We start from the raw sequence: 23,529 nt of genomic DNA, 5'->3' as shown, positions 1-23,529 counted from the left end.
TGGAACCATTTTAACTAGATGTCATTATGGCAAATACCCCGCTCCCAATCCATGAATTGATTCAACTTAAACTAGGCTCATCCATGAAAATTCTATTTGCCTCATGCCAAACCTTTTAAATAAACGGACATGTGCCTTGGTCTCCTCAAACCCCTCTGGTCAATTTATGCTATGTATGAAACTGCTTCTAGTATATTTGTGGATTGAACTTGTGCAACTGGGCTTTGGGATTAAAGATATGCAGGAGCAGATAACTTTAAAGACTTGGAGTGATAGATATACATTTTGTTGAAGGACTTGGGGGCTCAGTATTACATGCAGCCAATAGAAAGGAAAGGAAGATGTTGAGGCACACATATAACAGATGATGGACTCAATCACTTCATGTACACAGTAGTATCAATTGAGAATGTGGAGTAGAGGGACCACAGAAGGTGCACATCAGAGGCTAGAGTTCAAGAGAGGCAATTGAGCAATAGAAATAAGGAGGGTTGGCAGCCAAAATTTGGGGAAAGATTTTAAAGATAAAATACTCTGCAAAATTTCTTCAAAGCTGGCCCTACCCAACTCTTAATGCAAACTAGTAGGATAATCATCAGAAATCCTGCTGGTTACAATTTCACTTGCAGTTTAGATATCATGCAGGAAAACATGGCAGAACTGGTGTCCAGAAATGCTTCCAAGTGCTGCTTTCCTAATGCAGTTATTTCCTGTTGGACAAGCAGCATATTGGAACTTCAGACGTTTTCTACATTTTTACAAATATCTTAGGATAGTCCAGTTATGGTAAATTCCTTTACAACATGCCAGGTCGAAAGCTGAAGTAGATGCCAGAATACCCCACACATAAACAGGTTCATCTTATGCTCTTCCCTGGAACAAGCTCAAGGTCTCAGAAACATTCCTTTATATTTCTGGAAGAGTGGCAGCCCCAAGAATTGGGGGTTCATGCTTATCATTCAGGGGACATTCTAAACAACCTCCTGCATTATTATTGGCATTACTTTCACTCCAGTCTATTTTCGGGTGACCCATTATTAGGGTCCTGAAACAAACTGAACTTTTAGCAAAAGGCAAAATAAGATTTCCTACAGAAAACAAAAATGACATAATTCTAAATGAAAATCATTTACATTACACAAACTGTTGCCTTCTGGTTGAAATAATTTTCCATTATATGCTACCCCTTTTGTGAAGATGTGGAGGCAACCAGCAACATTCTGTAGCAATGAATAAAACCACACGCTTCAGTTCATAAAAGAACTTGGTCTGCATATGCTTTTTGGGAGAAGCTTGAATTGAAATACTGCGTCCTGTATAAACCCAGAAAGTTAAAGAACAGGGATGTACATGAGCGAGTTTCAGATTTCTGTGCACAAGTGACTTGGAATTTTGAGTATGGGAGCTTGTACTTCGATGTCATCATCTGTGGCTTCCTCACTGGTTGTAAAATTGATCTGGTCCCTTGCTCCAGAATATTGCTGCTCTCTGCTGGAAGAAAGGAGATCTCTGCTTGCTCAAAGACTGGCTGTCTTCTTTCTTAAGAGAAGGAAATGTCTGGTATTGTTATTGGTGGGCATTAATGTAACGCATCAAGTAACCGCAAAAGCTTATAGTAGTCAATGTTCCATATTTGAACAGGTTCTTTATTAAATTATTTTTCAAAATATAAGGCATTAATGCTATTAACGTGGACAAGAATATCTACTGACAATCAGCACTTATACACTTTCCAAGAGCCGGTGCAGACTCGATGGGCCGAATGGCCTCCTTCTGCACTGTAAATTCTATGATAATCTATGATATAGACACCAGCCTGTGTACAAATTTAAACTTCTCCCTGGATAATTTCATTTTACCATTGTTATAAATACTGAAAATATACATCTTGATATAGAATTAGTTTAGTTTTGAAGCAAAAACAAGGACTGGGACTCTACATTACCTCGCTTAAAAAATATATTCTCTCATTTACTTATTTGTATAATTGCTGATGAAAATGAGAAATTAATATTACAAGCCAAAAAGATAAAATAACTTTAATATCTAAAAATGTAATATAACATACAAATAGTATGTGCAAATCAAAGAATTGTTATTCAAATCAATTGATACATTTCCTTATTTCAACCATTATTAACTGACTCTGACCCGTCAAAATTTGAACTGTATCATATGCTGCACCATGGATTGCTCTAAAATTTAAATCTCTGTACAACACAGTAAGGAACACGGTGTACTTCCAAAATGAAGATCAATGTATGAATAATAATAAAACATCGAGTGCAAAAAGCGGAAGGCACACATACATAATTACAATAAAATTGAACGTTGAAACAAAATCAAGGAAGCCTTGCTCCATGTGTTATCTATTACATTTAATATGGCCCCTGCAGTATTCAATAACGTAAAGTCGCCAATGGTATTTAACTGTGTACTAAATAAATTCATGCTCTATGAAGAACTGGCTCACTTAGAGAGTTCTATACATGTTGAAAGCAGTTTCAAACCAGCGCACACAGTATAATTGTTAACATCTGTACAGTTCCCTTAGAGATAATTAAACAATGATTCTCTTAACATGCTGGAGAACTCCCTCTAACGACTTTGAAGAATTATCTTTATGGATCCCACACTAAAATGACTTTGCAGCAGAATGAGAGTGTTTTATGTAAAACTATACTTCCTCCTCCACTGTCTGGCCTCCAGTGCAATTTATGTTTCTGCCTTCAGTCTGAACCGGTTAATTTGGTCCTTCTCGCTTTAGGTAATAAGTATATTCCTTTCTTTTGTATTCTTAGTCAAGAATGTTGTTTGAAGGCTGTTCTTTGATTTGCTTGATAATAGTTTTAAGTTTGAGGCATTCATCACCAGTTTAAACCAACCTACTTGTTTCATTAAATGTCACTTCTAATACTCAAAGAAGTTACGATTTGTAATTTGATAAAAAATACCAGTTGAGACAGTCACGTTTTATATTGCAAAACAGTAAATCTTTCTGGCAGGTTCAGATTATTCCCCTCAACAATGCAGGTTAATCTCTGCATCTGATTTGTCACTAAAGTTAACTGTGAAGGATGCTAATTTAAAAAGGACAACATTAGTTCCACAATGATCAAATACAATTTTTTGAAAATACAATCACTTCCAATCTTGATCCTTCCTGCTGTTTTATTTCTAAAGCCTTGGTTTGAATGTAGAAAGTTAAGTATTGTTGACGATTACTTTTACTTGTAATAATGATGCTTAAACACAGTATGGAGACATGGCCAGTATTCATCAGACCTCTTGATAAAAGATCACGTGACCTGTTTTCCTCCACAGATGCATCCACAATATTGTACACTGATGTTAAGTTTATTCTGGTAATTTTGCTCACATTAAGAAACTCACCCTTTTTAAGAGGGTATAATTAGGTAAAAACTAATAAAGGAACTGTATAATCAATCTCCTTCTGGAATGACACTTCCGGGCCATGTATTGCTTTGTGTAAAGGAGGAAAAATAAGTGAAATAAAGCTAGAAGAGTGTAATTTTTTTGTGAAGGATCACACACCTTCAGACACACCTTGATCTCAACTAAAGTGTTTTCTAGAGTGTGAAACTGAACAAGTTTACTTCCAAATTCTACATTGCCGACCTTAAGTCACTAGAGTCTTACTCATATTTCAGTGATTCTTGTTAAGTCTCCTACAGTAGGTAATTTCTTTCATCTTGCAGACTGCCTGCTTTTATTGAATCAGTTATCCACGATTCCAGCACAATTTTGAACTTCCTTTTAAATGCCGTCCTTCGCGATTTCAGCTCTGAGACATGTTGTAAATCCTTACCAACGACAACATGTGAGACACTTTCATTCAAATTTGTGACACATTGTGCTCCATGAAACCGCAACTCTAAAATCCTCACATCTAAACTTGTGCCATGTATCTGCGTACTAGAGTCACCAATTCTAGCGTAGAAATCGATATAAATGATGCAGTGTCTGAACATACTTAGAGGCGATATGTCCCATGAGTAACGCTGTTCTAAGTCGGCAATAGTTTTAGAGGGTAAATTTTGTTCCGGTTTACTCATTCTTTTGAATACTTCCTGCAGATGACTTTTATCAATATCAGCATAATAGCTGTCTCCATAGCAATCATATTCTTGGGCAAAATGTTCCTCTGTAGAAGGTGACATATGAATCATATACTGAGGTTGCCATGGTATAAAATGTTTCTTTTGCAAACACTCCAACAACCAGTCAGCTTTCACCACGTCATGTTCGTTCGCAGCGACAAGATTTTTGACACGGACATTAATCGTGCCAACAATAACACAATATGTGTCTGGTCCAGGGTTCTGCACGACCAACCCTCCACATTCAGCTATTCCCATCTCCAGCTCAGCTTTGGGATGGTCGTGAAGACCATTCAAGACACAAAATTCAACATCTTCAAAAATACTGGAAACTTTGTCAACATGTGATAGATCTTGGGCTTTAAACTGTTCTGCAATGCCGAATAACTTTTTGGTCTTTGCAGGAACTTTACGTTTTTTCTTATCTGGTTCTTCATCATTTAGGTCAACATGTTTGGAGGCAAGTTTCCCAGAAGCTTTATTGTGCAGTTGATCCAAATCGTGCAATGTCATACAGTCATACCAATCCTTATCATCTCTAATCTTTTCAATTCGTGGAAAACGCAAGGTGCAACACGTTTTATACATATCACTGCCCACAATTTCCGCTGCCTTGACTTGTAGAATAACAGAATTACAAGGTTCAATGTAGACCTCTGGTTTTTCAGTGCCACACAGAATGTTTGGTGGAGGATCTCTTTTGCGGTAAGGTTTCCAGTGATTAGCCAGTTTCAGTCCAAGATCATACAGTTCCTTCATCGTGTATCCAGAACCTACACGGCAAAGTGAGTGGAAGCGTGATGGTTTCTCACCAGGTGAAGCAGGCTCTGCAACAGCACACAGGAAATGAGACACCATTCCACCACGATGGCCTTTACCAAAGTAACCGCCAACAATTAAGATGTCAAGCTCATCCATCAAGCCATCAACATATTCTGGTTTAATTTTCAGCCAGCCTTCACCACGCTTGTCTGGTTTATAAACACCCAAAGGATCTTTCAGCATTATTCCTTCTTCCCTTTGATCTATAGCTACATTGAGAGCATCGGCCACATCCTTTTTTGTTTTTATTTCAACTTTCTCCACAATCTGAATGCGCCCTGGCACTGATGTGAAGACAGTTTGAAGGGTTTCGTGTCTTTTCCTAAGAGGTTCATTTGCCAGTTTCTGCTTATTTACCATTAGCACATCAAAGACGCAGAAACAGGTTTGCAATTCGGAATCATCCACCATTCTTTTGATGTCAAATTTGTTTCCCTTCTGCATAAAGGCTTGAGTAATTGGGTTATAGGCCATCATCTCTCCATCAAGAATGCAGTTCTGTAAAGTACTCTTAAAGGTATTGTGAATGAAGGGTGTGAGAGACCCTTGCAATGAAGAAGCACCAAACTGCTGGCTGTAATCAAATCCATTACGAGAAAAATACTTGTAAACATCTCCATCCTTGTGAAGTTGGATACGCTCTCCATCCAGTTTAGTTTCCAAGTAGAAACTTTGGTTGTGCATTAACTTTTCAATGTGTTTTATATTGGCAATAGCCGCAAGCATAGGCCTAAAAGGAGAAAACATCATGATGGAGACATCACTGAGGGACACAGTGGGATCATGAAGTTGTCTACAAACTTTCTCTAGATCTGTCGTTACACTGTGAAGCTCTGCCGCATCTGCATGGAATAACTGAAATATAGTTTGTTGACTGATGCCTAATTTCATATCTTTCAAGATCATACGAATAAGCCACTTTTGCTCTAATGCTGAACTCTGACAGATTAATTGCAACAGGCTCTTTTTGATCAAATCTTTCCTTTTGGCAGCATTATTAAGTGCAATAGAATCCAAGTGTTGATTTATGTCGTGAACGGTTAGAGTGCCTTTATTTGGGCATCTCTGTTTCAGAACAAAATATGCAATCACGGCAAAGTCACCTGCCTCTCCATGTGAGCTGGTGGGAGCTCTGTAGTTCAGGAGTTTAAGAGCATCTTTTCCATCTTTTGGCAAACCTAAAACGTCAATGTAAAGTTTTGCAAGCATCGTCTCTTTTATTCCGTATGCCATCCTCTCTCTCTCAAGCTGAGGAAGGATCAGACGCAGTGCTGCGTAGAAGGAATCAGTGGTGTTTAAATCATTCTTGTGAAGTGTGTTATGGAAGTTTCTCCATGAATTCAAGAAGTCTTTGAAATATTTATTTTTATCAGGCCTAGATTTAGCCTTCTGTATTTTTTCTATTGTTAAACACAGGTCACAAAAGGGGACTTTAGCGGCCACAGTTTTTGTCAGTGAATTGTCTGATACAGATGTTGCAGACATGGTGAATCCGTGATAATCGTCCAGAGATGTAACCTACCAATTAAAAAGACAAGAGTTTGAAAATGATAATCTTTGAAATCATAGAGTGAATAAACACCAAAAACATTTTTCCCCATTATAAAGTTACCTCTCCCACATTCATGCCTGCAGCTGTACCATTGGCTGCAGATTCCAACAGCACCACTAACACACTCAAGGGAAATTTTTCCGAATGCCAATTCTACAGCAATGCTACATTGACCATTAAGAACAGAGAGCTGGTATGTAATCAGTGACCATGATTTTTTTGCAACTTCCAGGATTGGTAAACTGCATTTTGCCACCAATTTTGTTTTTTTGTTTCATAGTCTTGCTGCATTTTTAGAGTTTACTTCCTCTGTTCTTATTATTTCCATGTTTTCAACTTTTTGCCCATTCTTTATGTTTTTTATTCATCATTGTAAATTTTATATTTAAACAACTTTCTCTGTGGCAGTTTGTGACATATAGCCCATTAACTCCCTCTGTGCCCTGAATGTCTGTTTATTCTCTCGCCTCTCTGACATTTTCTTGCTTGGAACTGTTCTTTAACATTGGGTCACTGATCTTAAAAAATACATGATATTGTTCAATGTGCTTTAATTTAAGACATTAAATTACTTATATAATAGAATTGAACAATATATTTGAATCTGTTCCACAAATACCCACAATGAATTATAGCAATGCTTTATTTCTAATTCAACATACTGTGATATTGCATTGGCAGATCACAAAAGAAACACACTGGGACAGGAAAAGAGAAACTGGTCTGTTCCAGGGTGTTGTGATGATTCATGTGTAATACATACACACGCTATCCACCCAGAGCTATATAATCCCCCTCGAGGCAAAAAACCCGAATAAAAGCACAGGTCAATTTGGATATCAATTAAATCTCAAGTTGAAAAGCATATATACTGCAGAAAAATAACAGCAAACCTTTCCAAGCATACTTTTTCCAGCACTACTTTTCCAAGCATAACCAGGGATCAATCCTCACCAACACCATCTTAGAAGATTGGAACCTGAAGGGAGAGGAGGATATTCCACAGCAAAAACAAAAATGAACCATCTGACATAAAAACGTCAACATTAAAAGCACATGATTGCAGTAAACTTAAGATCTGCAAAAATAACATTCTATCACGCATGTGTTATCAGATTTTGGATGACACTAGTAGATACAACATATGTATATAATGCAGATAAAGATAATCTAATCATATAGATTGTTTTGTAGACCATAAACAGCAGGTTTTCTTTTTAAAATATGTAGGGCAATTTAGCGTGCCAATCCATCTACCCAGCACATCTTTGGGTTGTGGATGTGAGACCCAAGCAGACACGGGGAGAATGTGCAAACTCTACACGGACAATAACCCAGGGCGAGGATCGAATTCGGGTCCTCGGCGCCGTGAAGTAGCAGTGCTCACCACTGTGCCACCGGACCGCCCTTGCTGAGCATGTTGCTACTGAAGTTTAGAAGAATGAGTGGTGGACTTGGTTGGAGTATAGAAAATCCTGAACGCTATTGACAAGGTAAATGTGGAAAGGATGTTTCGTCTTGTGCACGGGTCCAGAAATAGGTTACACTTGTAGGACAGTGATGAGGAGAAAGTTTTCTCTCAGAGAATTGTACGACTTTGCAACTCAGAAGGTAGTGGAAGCGGAGTTTCTGAATATTTTTAAGGCAGAGGTGGAGATTCTTGTTAGGGAAGGGAATCAAGGGTTATCGGGAAATGCAGACCTCAAACACAAACCGATCAGCCGTGATTTAATTGGATAGCAGAGCAGGCTCAAGGGGCCGAATCATCTTTTATTATTGTCACAAGTAAGCTTACATTAAAACTGCGATGAAGTTACTGTTAAAAGCCCCTAGTCGCCGCACTCCGCGCCTGTTCAGGTACACTGAGGGAGAATTCAGAATGTCCAATTCACCTAATAAGCTAGTCTTTCGCGACTTGTGGGAGGAAACCGGAGCACCTGGAGAAAACCCACGCAGACACGTGGAGAACGTGCAGACTCCTTACAGACCCAAGCCGGGAATCGAACCTGGGACCCTGGCAATATGAAGCAACAATGCAAACTACTGTGCCCTACCTTTGTTATTATTTTGGATTGGATTTATTGTCACGTGTACGGAGGTACGGTGAAAAGTATTGTTCTACGTACAGTCCAGACAGATCATTCTATACATGAAAAAACATAGGACCTACATAAATATACAATGTAAATGCAGAGGCACAGGCATCAGGTCAGCATACAGAATGTAGTACTACTCAGTAGAGAAGATGGGACGGTACGGCGGCACAGTTAGCACTGCTGCCTCACAGCTCGAGGGACCCGGGTTTAATTCTGGCCTCGGGTGACTCCGTGTGGAGTTTGCACATTCTCTCATTGTCTGCGTGGGTTACCTCCAGGGGTTCGGTTTCCTCCCAGTCCAAAGATGTGCAGGTTAGATAGATTGACCATGCTAAATTGCCCTCAAGTGTCCAAAACGGTTAGGGGTTACGGGGATAGGGTGGAGCTGTGGGCTTAAGTAGGGTGCTCTTTCCAAGGGCTGGTGCAGGCTCAATGGGCCGAATGGCCTCCTTCTGCCCTGTAAATTCTATGATTCTATGTGTGAAGAGATTAGTTCAGTCCATAAGAGGGTCATTTAGGAGTCTGGTAACAGTGGAGAAGTTAGTGCATGTTCTCAGACTTTTGTATCTCCTGCCCGATGGAAGAAGTTGGAAGAGAGAATAACCCAGGTGGGAGGTCTACACCTCCCAAGGCCCAAAAGATGTGCTTGTTAGGTGAATTGGACAGTCTGAATTCCCCCTCACTGTACCCGAAGAGGCACCGTAGTTAACTGGGGGATTTCCACAGCAACTTCATTGCAGTATTAATGTAAGTCTACTAATAAAGATTATTATTATAAGGCAGCAGGAGGCATGGACAGTCAATGGATGGAGAGTCAATGTTTCAGAGTCAATGTTTCAGAGTCAATGTAAAGGGAAAGTTAAAAAAAATTAAATTCCAGATTAATGCGAAGACGACAAAAGTACTCAGGATACCTCAGTAAAAGCGAAGGCAAAAAGTTTACGAAGGCACGGTTCTCTCCACATTCTCATATAGATGTAAGCACTGGGATATGAGGGAAGTTGATGAATAAAAGTTACTGACAGCCATAATAAGATGCGAGTATCCAGGAAACAAAGCATCAGAATGATGCAATAAGATGGCTCAGGCAAGAAGCACGTATATACCAGATCTAAAAACCCAATTGCCGTGTTTCGAGGCTGAAAATAGTTCTGGACTAACTATCACCAGCCCTGCAGAAATGTACGTGGAACAAGAAGCTGAGGAAAACCAATGAAGTGCTTTAATTGTCAAGCGTGACTAGTCACAGAAAAGGATACAAATGACAAACGTCCAGGTTTATTCAGAACTACAGCAGTGGAGGGAGTCCATTGGGCCCTATTATGACAAACAGGAATTTAGCAGCAAAGTTAATGGCACATCCCACATGGGGAAAAGGGAACGATTATCTTCTCAAGTGAGTGCTGGTGGATCACCATCAGCTCCGCCAAGGTCTCCCCTGTTGCTAACACCACTAGGCCCGGGGAAAGTAGGGCATCCAGAGGCAAAACTCACCTGTTGAGGGAGCACCAGGTTCCGAGCCGGCGCACTCTGACCCATCCGCCTGCCAGCACCGCGCCGGCGCACTCTGACCCACTCGGTCTCCGCCCCGGCGGTTGGGGTCGCGCGCCGGATTCTGGGGGAGCGGAAGCTTGTGGCGCCGCTGGAGTTGTCATTTCCGGCCTGTCGCTCTCCCTCTGTGAAGATGGAGTGTGTGTGAATGAAGCGGTGCGGATTCTGGCTGACAGTTATGAAGGTTGGTTGTCTGTTTTTTTTTAAAGAGGGAAGGGAATCAGGGAGAAGCCTCCCTCTCTCCCAGCACACTCCCCCATTTCCCGGCACTCCACCGGTGGAGATGGTTTGGGCAGCAGACTGCAGAGACACTGTGGTGTCAGCATTCGAGCTGACGTCCTGGGGCAGAGCTATGCCTTGTGTGTGTCGTTCGACCAACCCCCATCCTAATGAATTTTAACTGGGTGCATTTCAAAGTGACATTAGCCCAGGTGCTGCTGCTTGGTGGGGGTGGGGGCAGTGTCAGGGCCATCATGGAACTGTCCATTAAGTTTATATTCAGCTCACACAAGCCGGATTGGTCCACTGTTCCTTTACAGGAGACCGATACAAAACCGTTTTCATTGCCTTTCGGAAACAGTGCAGGCTTCCAATTCTCCGACGTTATTGATTGTGCATCTCCTTAAAAACTTCCGGAGGTGGGCAGTGGGATATGGGTGCTATGTCATCGACCTAATGTCAACACTGATGGTTTGTTGATAGTCGGGTATTAAGACATGATGTGGAGATGTCGGCGTTGGACTGGTATTAAGACGGTTGACTGCTGGAGGATTAATTTAGTGTTTTTTTACAAGACAAGTGATTATCTTACAAAATTCTATAAATTCCTGCAGATTGGAAGGTATACAAGGTCACCATACTATTCAAAAAGGGGGGGAAAGTGAAAATGATACAAATATTAGATCCTTTAGCCTTCCATCAGCAGTAGGAATAATGCTGGAACCTATTTAAAAGATGATAAAGGGACATTTGGATAATAATGATATGATTGGGAATATTCAACATGGATTGATGAACCTGTTGGGGTTTTGTGAGAATGTTAATAACAGAATTGATAAAGGAGAGTTGGTAGATATAGGCTTTTGATAAAATCTTCCATGGGCGGTTGGCTAGTAAAATTAAAGCACATAGGATAGGAGGTAAGAGCCTCGCATGGCTTAAGGATTGGTAGACAGGCAGAAAACAGGGAGTGTAAGGAATAAACGTCCAATTCTTGCGCTGGCAGGCTATGACTAGTGGGGCACCACAACGATCAGAAAATGGACTCAACTTTTCACAATATATATCAATGATTTGGATGTGGGGACCAAATGTTATATTTCAGGTTCGCAGATGACACCAAAACTAGGTGAGAATATATGTTGTAAGGCAGATGCGAAGTGGCTTCAAGGGGATTTGGACAGACTTTTTGAGTGGACAAGAAAATGGCAAACGTGTGGAAAAATGTGAAGTTACCCACTTTGGTGGGAGGAATATATGTGAGGAATTGGTGATAAAATAAAACGCATAGATGGGCAGCACAATGGCACAGTGGTTAGCACTGGTGCATCATGGCTCCAAGGACTCTGGTTCGATCTTGGACCCGGGTCACTGTCCGTGGTGTTTGCACATTCTCCCCGTGTCTGCATGTGTCTCACCCCCACAACCAAAAGATGTGCAGGATAGGTGGATTGGCCAAGGTAAATTGCCCCTTAATTGGAAAAAATTAATTGGGTATTCTAAATTTATTTTAAAAATACACAGATGCACGGAGAGACCTGTGTGTCCTTGTGAATAAATCACTGAAAGCTATCATGCCGGTTCAGAAAGCCATTAGAAAGGCTAATGATATGTTAGCCTTTATTGGAAGAGGATTTGAGTACAGGAGTAGCCAAGTCTTGCTTCAGTTGTACAGAACATGGGTTAGACAGCATCTGGAATACAATGTGCAGTTTTGGTCCCCTTAATATTATTGCCATAGAGGGAGTGCAAGAAAACTATCCTGTGAAGAAAGATTGAGGAAATTGGACCTGTATTTCCTGAGTTTTGAAGAATAAGAGGTAATCCCATTGAAACCTGCAAAATACTTAAAAGGGATATACAGGGCAGATGCAGGTAGATGTTTGCCTTGGACCGGGAGTCCAGAACAGAACACCGTTTCAGAATAAGGGGAGAAGCTATTTAGGACCAAGATGAGGAGAAATGTCTTTACTCAGATGGTTGTGAATCTTTGGAATTCTCTATCCCAGAGGGCTGTGCAATCGGAGTCATTGAGTATGTTTAAAGCAGAGATTGACAGATTTCTAAATGCCAATGACAGAAAAGGATTTGGGTTTATTATCACGTGTACGTGAAAAGTATTGTTCTGCGGACAGTCCAGACAGATAGTTTCATACATGAAAAACCTAAGACATACGATCGATACACAATGTAAATACATAGACATTGGGTGAAGCATACGGAGATAGTGCTACTCAGTCGAGAAGATATGGGTATAGAAGGGATATGAGGATAGTGTGGGGAAAAGGTATGAAAGTGATCAGTCATGATTGTTTGAATGGCAGAGCAGGCTCATTGCGCTGAATGGCTTACTCCTGCTCCTATGATCTAGGCATATTCTTTGAAATGATCCCAGAAGAATAGTATTCACTTGTAGAAAATTCCACCTATCTCAATCCAATAAATATTTAAATTTATACAAATCATGTTTTGACCTTTCACACACACAGATTGTGTATGGAGACAGTTAATAAAAGGTTATTACTCTCAATTATGTCAAGGAATGCTTTGTAATAGAAGAAAAAAAAAGATCATGCTCCATTGCTAGGGTGTTGTGTGCAGATTTATGCAAGGTTTTCTATTTGAGATTATGCAAATGAATTTGAGCAGAAAATTGGAGCCCAACTGTACCAATACAATTTCTTGATTGTTCCTAAAGCAGAAACTCAAGCTGCAGGAATTCAGTCAAAATGGTGCTGCTTTTAAGCCTTCAATCTGCATGAATACAAAGAACAAAGAAATGTACAGCACAGGAACAGGCCCTTCGGCCCTCCAAGCCCGTGCCGACCATGCTGCCCGACTAAACTACAATCTTCTACACTTCCTGGGTCCGTATCGCTCTATTCCCATCCTATTCATGTGTTTGTCAAGATGCCCCTTAAATGTTACTATCGTCCCTGCTTCCACCACCTCCTCCGGTAGCGAGTTCCAGGCACCCACTACCCTCTGCGTAAAAAAAATTGCCTCGTACATCTACTCTAAACCTTGCCCCTCGCACCTTAAACCTATGCCCCCTAGTAATTGACCCCTCTACCCCGGGGAAAAGCCTCTGACTATCCACTCTGTCTATGCCCCTCATAATTTTGTAGACCTCTATCAGGTCTCCCCTCAACCTCCTTCGTTCCAGTGAGAACAAACCAAGTTTATTCAACCGCCCCTCATAGCTAATGCCCTCCATACCAGGCAACATTCTGGTAAATCTCTTATGCACCCTCTCTAAAGCCTCCACATCCTTCTGGTAGTGTGGCGACCAGAATTGAACACTATACTCCAAGTGTGGCCTAACTAAGGTTCTATACAGCTGCAACATGACTTGCCAATTCTTATACTCAATGCCCCGGCCAATGAAGGAAAGCATGCCGTATACCTTCTTGACTACCTTCTCCACCTGTGTTGCCCCTTTCAACGACCTGTTGACCTGTACTCCTAGATCTCTTTGACTTTCAATACTCTTGAGGGTTCTACCATTCACTGTATATTCCCTACCTGCATTAGACCTTCCAAAATGCATTACCTCACATTTGTCCGGATTAAACTCCATCTGCCATCTCTCCGCCCAAGTCTCCAAACAATCTAAATCCTGCTGTATCCTCTGACAGTCCTCATCGTTATTCGCAATTCCACCAACCTCTGTGTTGTCTGCAAACTTACTAATCAGACCAGTTACATTTTCCTCCAAATCATTTATATATACTACAAAGAGCAAAGGTCCCAGCACTGATCCCTGTGGAACACCACTGGTCACAGCCCTCCAATTAGAAAAGCATCCTTCCATTGCTACTCTCTGCCTTCTATGACCTAGCCAGTTCTGTATCCACCTTGCCAGCTCACCCCTGATCCCGTATGACTTCACCTTTTGTACTAGTCTACCATGAGGGACCTTGTCAAAGGCCTTACTGAAGTCCATATAGACAACATCCACTGCCCTACCTGCATCAATCATCTTAGTGACCTCCTCGAAAAACTCTATCAAGTTAGTGAGACATGACCTCCCCTTCACAAAACCATGCTGCCTTTCACTAATACGTCCATTTGCTTCCAAATGGGAGTAGATCCTGTCTCGAAGAATTCTCTCCAGTAATTTCCCTACCACTAAAGTAAGGCCCACTGGCCTGTAGTTCCCTGGATTATCCTTGCTACCCTTCTTAAACAGAGGAACAACATTGGCTATTCTCCAGTCCTCCGGGACATCCCCTGAAGACAGTGAGGATCCAAAGATTTCTGTCAAGGCGTCAGTAATTTCCTCTCCAGCCTCCTTCAGTATTCTGGGGTAGATCCCATCAGGCCCTGGGGACTTATCTACCTTAATATTTTTTAAGACACCCAACACCTCGTCTTTTTGGATCTCAATGTGACCCAGGCTATCTACACACCCTTCTCCAGACTCAACATCTACCAATTTCTTCTCTTTGGTGAATACTGATGCAAAGTATTCATTTAGTACCTCGCCCATTTCCTCTGGCTCCACACATAGATTCCCTTGCCTATCCTTCAGTGGGCCAACCCTTTCCCTGGCTACCCTTTTGCTTTTTATGTACGTGTAAAAAGCCTTGGGATTTTCCTTAACCCTATTTGCCAATGACTTTTCGTGACCCCTTCTAGCCCTCCTGACTCCTTGCTTAAGTTCCTTCCTACTTTCCTTATATTCCATGCAGGCTTCGTCTGTTCCCAGCCTTTTAGCCCTGACAAATGCCTCCTTTTTCTTTTTGACGAGGCCTACAATATCTCTCGTTATCCAAGGTTCCCGAAATTTGCCGTATTTATCCTTCTTCCTCACAGGAACATGCCGGTCCTGAATTCCTTTCAACTGACACTTGAAAGCCTCCCACATGTCAGATGTTGATTTGCCCTCAAACATCCGCCCCCAATCTATGTTCTTCAGTTCCCGCCGAATATTGTTATAATTAGCCTTCCCCCAATTTAGCACATTCATCCTAGGACCACTCTTATTCTTGTCCACCTGTACTTTAAAACTTACTGAATTGTGGTCACTGTTACCGAAATGCTCCCCTACTGAAACATCTACCACCTGGCTGGGCTCATTCCCCAATACCAGGTCCAGTACCGCCCCTTCCCTAGTTGGACTGTCTACATATTGTTTTAAGAAGCCCTCCTGGATGCTCCTTACAAACTCCGCCCCGTCTAAGCCCCTGGCACTAAGTGAGTCCCAGTCAATATTTGGGAAGTTGAAGTCTCCCATCACCACAACCCTGTTGTTTTTACTCTTTTCCAAAATCTGTCTACCTATCTGCTCCTCTATCTCCCGCTGGCTGTTGGGAGACCTGTAGTAAACCCCCAACATTGTGACTGCACCCTTCTTATTCCTGATCTCTACCCATATAGCCTCACTGCCCTCTGAGGTGTCCTCCCGCAGTACAGCTGTGATATTCTCCCGAACCAGTAGCGCAACTCCGCCTCCCCTTTTACATCCCCCTCTATCCCGCCTGAAACATCTAAATCCTGGAACGTTTAGCTACCAATCCTGCCCTGCCCTCAATCAGGTCTCTGTAATGGCAACAACATCATAGTTCCAAGTACTAATCCAAGCTCGAAGTTCATCTGCCTTACCCGTAATACTTCTTGCATTAAAACATGTGCACTTCAGGCCACCAGACCCGCTGTGTTCAGCAACTTCTCTCTGTCTGCTCTGCCTCAGAGCCCCACTGTCCCTATTCCCTAGTTCTCCCTCAATGCTCTCACCTTCTGACCTATTGCTCCCTTGCCCACCCCCCTGCCATACTAGTTTAAACCCTCCCGTGTGACACTAGCAAACCTCGCAGCCAGGATATTTATGCCTCACCGGTTTAGATGCAACCCGTCCTTCTTATATAGGTCACACCTGCCCCGGAAGAGCTCCCAGTGGTCCAGATAACGGAAGCCCTCCCTCCTACACCAGCTGTTTAGCCACATGTTTAGCTGCTCTATCTTCCTATTTCTAGCCTCACTGGCACGTGGCACAGGGAGTAATCCCGAGATTACAACCCTAGAGGTCCTGTCTTTTAACTTTCTGCCTAGCTCCCTGAACTCCTGCTGCAGGACCTCATGCCCCTTCCTGCCTATGTCGTTAGTACCAATATGTACAACGACCTCTGCCTGTTTGCCCTCCCCCTTCAGGATGCCCTCTACCCGTTCGGAGACATCCTGGACCCTGGCACCAGGGAGGCAACATACCATCCGGGAGTCTCTTTCACGTCCACAGAAGCGCCTATCTGTGCCCCTGACTATAGAGTCCCCTATTACTATTGCTCTTCTGCGCTTTGACCCTCCCTTCTGAACATCAGAGCCAGCCGTGGTGCCACTGCTCTGGCTGCTGCTGTTTTCCCCTGATAGGCTATCCCCCCCGACAGTATCCAAAGGGGTATACCAGTTCGAGAGGGGGACAACCACAGGGGATTCCTGCGCTGACTGCCTGCCCTTTCTGGTGGTCACCCATTTCTCTGCCTGCACCTTGGATGTGACCACATTTACATAACTGCGATCTATGCCGCTTTCCGCCACCTGCATGCTCCTAAGTGCATCCAATTGCTGCTCCAACCGAACCATGTGGTCTGTGAGGAGCTCCAGTTGGGTGCACTTTCTGCAGATGAAGCCATGACGCTGGAAGCCTCCCGGACCTGCCACATCTCACAGTCTGTGAGATGCAATAGTCCTAAAGGCTATTGCATTCAAGAGGAGACAGTGGCATAGTGCCACTGAGTAATGTCACTGAACTAGTGATCCAGACTAATCCTCTGGGGCCATGGGTTAAAATCTCACCACAGCAGCTGGTGGAATTTAAATTTAGTTAATAAATCTGGAATAAAAGCTAGTCTGATGATCGTCATAAAAACACCATTTGGTTCACTCATGTGCAATCCTTACTTGATCTGGCTGACAGACCCACAGCAATGTGATTGACTCTCCAATGCCCTCTGAAGTCCGTAGCACTGTTGCTTCACAGCTGCAAGAACCCGGGTTTGATTACCGGCTTGGGTCACTGCCTGTGCGGTGTCTGCACGTTCTCCCCGTGTTTGCGTGGGTTTTCTCCGGGTGTTCTTGTTTCCTCCCACAATTCCAGAAAGATGTGCTTGTTAGGTGATTTGGACATTCTGAATTCTCCCTCAATGTACCTGAACAGGCGCCAGAGTGTGGCGAATAGATGATTTTCACAGTAACTTCATTGCAGTGTTAATGTAAGCCTACTTGTGACACTAATAAAGATTATTATCGTTATTAAGTCACTCACTTGTATGGATTCATCCCCATCGACTTAGGCAGCAGAAACGATAGGAGGTGGTGGTGTAGTGGTAATCCAATAATCCAGAGACCCAAGATATTGATCTAGGCACCGGCGTTCGAATCCCACCACAGGAGGTTTGGAATTAAAAGTCTAATGATGACCATGAAAACACTGTCAATTGTCATAAAAACCCATCTTATTCACTAATATCGTTTAGGGAAGGAAATCTGGTACCCTTACCTGGTCAGGCCTCCTCCACAGCCAGTGTGGTTAACTTTTAAATGCCCTCTGAAAAGCCCAGCAAGCTCAGTTGTATTCGAACTTTACGAAAACACAAAAAAGGAATGAAACCGGATGGACCACCCGGCATCGACAATGGAAATGACAACGGAAAACCCAACCCTGCAAAGTCCTCTTTACTAACATCTGGGGGCTTCTGTCAAAGTTAGGAGAGCTGTCTCACAGACTAGTCAAGCAACAGCCTGACATAGTTATACTCACAGAATCATACCTTAAAGACAATGTCCCAGGCACCACTATCACCATTCCTGGGCATGTCCTGTCTCACCGGCACGACAGACACAGCAGAGGTGGCGGCACAGTGGTATACAGTCGGGTGTGAGTTGCCCTGGGAATCCTCAACATCGACTCTGAACCCCACAAAGTCTCATGGCTTCAGGTTATTCATGGGCAAGGAAACCCCCTGCTGATTACCATGAACCGACCACCATCAGCTGATCAATCAGTACTCCTCCATGTTGAACATGGCAGCACAAGTGGATAGCACTGTGGCTTCACAGCGCCAGGGTCCCAGGTTCGATTCCCTGCTGGGTCACTGTCTGTGCGGAGTCTGCACGTTCTCCCCGTGTCTGCGTGGGTTTCCTCCGGGTGCTCCGGTTTCCTCCCACAGTCCAAAGACTTGCAGATTACGTGGATTGGCCATGATAAATTGCCCTTAGTGACCAAAAAAAAAAGGTTAGGAGGGGTTATTGGGTAACGGGGATAGGGTGGAAGTGGGGCTTAAGTGGGTCGGTGCAGACTCGATGGGCGGAATGGCCTCCTTCTGCACTATGTTCTACGTTCTAACACCACTTGGAGGAAGCACTGACAGTGGCATGGGTGCAAAATATGACTTCAGTGTCCATCACCAAAGTGGTTCGGGAGTACCACCACAGACCAAGCTGGCCGGGTTCTAAGGCCATAACTGCTAGACTGGGACTGAGGCAGGTGATGAGAGAACCAACTTCTTGCCGACCTGCCTGCTGCAGATGCATTTGTCCATGACAGTATTCATAGAAGTGACCACTGCGCAGTTCTTGTGGAGACAAAGTCCCATCTTCACATAGAGGATGCCCTCCATCGTGTTGTGTGGCACTACCACCGTGCTAAATAGTGGATCGAATAGATCTAGCAACTCAAGCCAGGGCATCCACGAGGGGCTGTGGGTCACCGGCAGCCACAGGATTGTATCCAACCACAATCTGTAACCTCATAGCCTGGCATATCCCCCACTCTTCCATTACCACCAAACCAGGGGATCAACCCTGATTTAATGAAGCGTGCAGGAGAGCATGTCAGGAGCAACGGCAGGCACACTAAAAAATGAAGTGTCAACCTAGTGAAACTACAACACAGGACTACATGCGCCAAACAGCATGAGCAGCAAGCAATAGAAAGAGGTAAGTGATTCCACAACAAACGTCAGATCTAAGCTCTGCAGTCCGGCCACATCCAGTTGTGAATGGTGGTGGACAATTAAACAACTCATTGTAAGAGGCGGCTCCACAAATATCCCCATCCTCAATGATGGAGAAGCCCAGCACAGCTGTGCAAAAGACAAGACTGAGGCTTTTGTAACAACCTTCAGTCAGAAGTGCCGAGTGGACAATCTATCTCGGTCTCCCTCGGAGGTCCCCAGAATCACAGATGTCAGTCTTCAGCCAATACGATTCCCTCCACATGATATCAAGAGATGGCTGAAGGCACTGGATACTGCAAAGTATATGGGTCCTGATAATATTACGACAGTAGTACTAAAGACTTGTGCCCCAGAACTTGCCGCACCCCTAGCCAAGCTGTTCCAGTATAGCTACAACACTGGCAACTACCCGACAATGTGGAAAATTGCCCAGGTGTGTCCTGTACACAAGAAACAGGACAAATCCAACCCAGCCAATCCCCCCCCAATAAGTCAACTCTCCATCATCAGCAAAGTGATGGAAGGAGTCTTCAACTGTGCTACGACACTTACTCAGTAATAACCGGCTCACAGACGCTCAGTTTGTGTTCCGCCAGGATCTCTCAGCTCCTGACCTCATTAGAGCCTTGGATCAAACTGGATAAAGAGCTGAATGCAAGAGGTGAGGCGAGAGTGACTGTCCTTGACATCAAGGCAGCATTTGACCGAGTATGGCATCAAGGAGCACTCGCAAAGCTGGAGTCAATGGGAATCGGGGGGGTGGGGAACCACTCCTGAAGTTGGAGGCATACCTGGCACAAAGGAAGCTGGTTATCGTGGTTGGAGGTCAATCATCTCAGCTCCAAGACATCACTGCAGGAATTCCTCAGGGTCGTGTCCTAGGCCCAACCATCTTCAGCTGCTTCATTAATGACCTCCCTTCCGTCATTACGTCAAAAGTGGGGATGTTTGCAGATGACTGCACAATGTTCAGCACCATTTGCGACTCCTCAGATAATGAAGCAGTCCATGTCCAAATGCAGCAACACATGGACAATATCCAGACTTGGGCTAACAAGTGGCAAGTTACCTTTGCACCACACAAGTGCCAGCCAATGACCATCTCCTACAAGAGAGGATCTAATCACCGCCCCATGACATTCAAGGGCATTACCATCGCTGAATCCACCACAATCGACATCCTGGGGGTTACCATTAATCAGAAACTGAACTGGACTAGCCATATTAATACTGTGGCGACCAGGGCATGTCAAATACTAGGAATCCCCCATTAACTCACCTCCTGGCCCCCCCCCAAAGCCTGTGCACCATCTACACAGCAGAAGTCAGGGGTGTAATGGAACGCTCTCCACTTGCCTGGATGAGTGCAGCCCCACCAACGCTCAAGAACTCAGCACCATCCAGGACAAAGAAGCCCGCTTGATTGCTATCCCTTCCACAAACATTCAAACCCTCCACCACCGATGAACAGTAGCAACCGTGTGCACCATCTACAAGATGCTCTGCAGCAACTCACCAAGGTTCTTTAGACAGCACCTTCTAAACCTAAACCCATGACCACTACCATCTAGAAGGACAAGAGCAGCAGATACCTGGGAACCCTACGACTCGGATGTTCCCCTCCAAGTCACTCACCACCCTGACTTGGAAATATATCACAGTTCCTTCATTGTCGCTGGGGCAAAATCCTGGACCTCTCTCTCTCTAACAGCACTATGGGTCTACCGACAACCCCCCCCCCCCCCCCTAATTAATCAGTAGTTTTCCAGTTTCAACACCAATTGAAAGAAGCACTAAATTGCCACTAAATGTGTCACGGAATGTACTCTGGGTGGGGGTTTTGCCTGATCATCACCTAGGGTTGCTCAGTGGCACCACTCCTAACTGAGCTGGCTGAGTCCCAAAGGATATATCTTCTGGACTGGGTCTGCAGCAGGGAGCCAGCACTAGGAAAAGCCGCAGTTGACCTTATTATCACCAGTCTACCTGTCGCAGATGCATCTATCCATGACAGTATTGGTAGGAGTGGTCACCTCACATCCTTGGGGAGTCTAAGTTCTGCCTTCGCATTGAGGACCCCCTCCAACATGTGTGGCTCTACCACTATGCTAGATGGGATAGATTTCAAGCAGATCTACAACTCGAAAATGGGCATCAATGAAGTTCTATGGGCCATCAGTAGCAGCAGAATTGTATTCAATCGCAATCAATAACCTCATGGCCCTCACTCTACCATTGCCATCAACCCTGGTTCAATGGAGAATGCAGGAGGACAAGACAGGAGCAGCACCAGGCATAGCTAAAAATGAGCTGTCAGCCTGATGATGCTACAACACAGGACTACTTAGATGTCAAACAGCAGAAGGCCCATGTGATAGGCAGAGCAAAGTGATCCTATAACCAAACAATCGGATCTAACTCTGCAGTTCTTCCACATCCAGTTGTGAATGGTGGTGGACAATCAAATGGTGATCAGGTGAAGGGGGCTCCACAAATATCTACATCAATGCTGGGAGAGTCCAGCACATTGGTGGAAAAGACGAGGCTGTAGCATTTCCAACCATCTCCAGCGTGACGTGCTGGTGGATGGCCCATCTCGGCCTCCTCCTGAAGTCTCGAGCATTACAGATGCTCAACTTCAACCAATTCAATTTGCCATGTGGTATCAAGAAATGGCTTAAGGCATTGGATACTTCAAAGGCTATGGGCCATGACAACATTCTACTCATAGTATCAAGACTTGGATTCCTAGAATGAGCTGTCCCCCTAGCCAAGCTGTTCCAGTACAGGTATATTTCATAGAATTTGCAGTGCAGAAGGAGGCTATTCGGTCCATCGCGTCTGCACCGGCTCTTGGAAAGAGCACCCTACCCAAGCCCACACCTCCACCCTATCCCCATAACCCAGTAACCACACCCAACACTAAGGGCAATTTTGGATACTCAGGGCAATTTAGCATGGCCAATCCACCTAATCAGATGTTTGGACTGTGGGAGGAAACCGGAGGAGGAAACCCACGCACACACTGGGAGCACGTGCAGACTCCGCACAGACAGTGACCCAAGCCGGGAATCGAACCTGGGACCCTGGCGCTGTGAAGCAATTGTGCTAACCACTATGATACCGTGTTGCCCTAATATCATTGACATCTGCCCAGCAATGCCGAAAATTTCCCAGATATGTCCCATCCGCAGAAACCAGGGCAAATCCAACTTGGCCAATCATCGTTTCATCAGCAAAGTGATGAAAAGTGTCAGTGGAAGTGCTATTAAGCAGCACTAACTCAGTTATAACCTCCCTGCTGATGCTTAGTTTGGGTTTTGCCAGTACCACTCGGCTCCTTACTTTGTTACAGCCTTAGACAAAAGATTAAGGGTGCGATTCTCCGTTAGCCGACACCGACATTGGGACGTGTGGTCGGGCGGAGAAGAGCTCCCGACGGCGAAATTGCGGCAGGCGACAGTTTGACGACGGATCGCGATGCTCCGCCTCCTCGAAATGACATCAATGCGATGTGTAGTTGCAACACCGTTCGCATATCATTAGTGGGCTCACCCGTGATTCTCCGCCTCTGATGGGCTGAGTTCCCCACGGCGCAGTCCATGTGTGCTCTCACAAATCATGAACCTGGCATGGTAGCTGCTGAGAGCGTGAGAGGGCGTCTGGACATTATCCAGCAGCGTCATAATTCGCCAACAGCCGTGCTGCTGGCCTGGAGGCTTTTGCCAGGGCTGGGGGGAGTAGTGGGGGGTGGCCAGGAGGTGGGCTGTGGGTATGCAAAACTATTACCGCAGCCATGCGGCTGCGCATGCCAGTGACAGCCCACTTTAAATTTGGTGCCCTGAGTCGTATCGGTGAACCCCCCCGCACCCGCTGGGTGCCCTCTAGACACAGCTAACCCATCAGCTGTATGGGCACTCCAGCACAACTTGGTCCATCTTTTCGGCCCCGACCGGTGTGTGTGTGGGGGGTGCTCGTCAGCCCTGTGAGTGTCCATTATGGATCCGGAGATTCGCGCACCGTTTTACGTGGGTTTCAGTGGTTCTTCACGTTGCGCCAGTGCTAGCCCCTCACTGGTAGCAGAATCAGTGCACGTCGGCCACCGATTTCTCTGACATGAAAGATGAAAGTCCACGGATTCTGCGTTGGCGTCAACACTTAGACTCAGAAACGAAGAATCCGACCCCTGAACACGGCATGAAGTGACTAAT

The 23,529-nt window shown here is 44.4% G+C and overlaps 2 protein-coding genes across 6 annotated transcripts in view; one reads left to right on the top strand and one right to left on the bottom strand.

Moving 5' to 3' along the window:
* Positions 1-1,625: 1,625 nt before the first annotated feature.
* Positions 1,626-10,202, bottom strand: lig4 (ligase IV, DNA, ATP-dependent). 4 transcript variants are annotated; one of them, XM_072476276.1, is made up of 3 exons: positions 10,086-10,202; positions 7,403-7,474; positions 1,626-6,461 (listed from the first exon to the last, which is right to left on the bottom strand). In XM_072476276.1, exons 2-3 carry the CDS (start codon positions 7,427-7,429, stop codon positions 3,690-3,692), a joined length of 2,799 nt encoding a protein of 932 aa, XP_072332377.1. In that variant the 5' UTR covers positions 7,430-7,474; positions 10,086-10,202; the 3' UTR covers positions 1,626-3,689. The 4 variants fall into 4 exon arrangements, with proteins under 4 accessions (XP_072332377.1, XP_072332379.1, XP_072332378.1 ...); XM_072476278.1 differs by having other exon boundaries at positions 7,389-7,474; positions 10,086-10,172; XM_072476277.1 differs by lacking the exon at positions 10,086-10,202 and adding an exon at positions 8,550-8,630.
* A 29-nt stretch (positions 10,203-10,231) lies between these two features.
* Positions 10,232-23,529, top strand: part of abhd13 (abhydrolase domain containing 13) — a 66,129-nt gene continuing 52,831 nt past the window's right edge. Inside the window, exon 1 of one of the 2 annotated variants that reach the window (XM_072476272.1) lies at positions 10,232-10,326. The gene's annotated coding sequence lies outside the window, so the exon portion shown is untranslated. The remainder of the gene's footprint in view (positions 10,327-23,529) is intronic. The other variant, XM_072476273.1, reaches the window with a different exon arrangement.

This window comes from Scyliorhinus torazame, chromosome 15 (assembly GCF_047496885.1).
Source record: "Scyliorhinus torazame isolate Kashiwa2021f chromosome 15, sScyTor2.1, whole genome shotgun sequence".
Taxonomy (NCBI): domain Eukaryota; kingdom Metazoa; phylum Chordata; class Chondrichthyes; order Carcharhiniformes; family Scyliorhinidae; genus Scyliorhinus; species Scyliorhinus torazame.
This window is presented reverse-complemented; position numbering and strand designations above follow the sequence as displayed.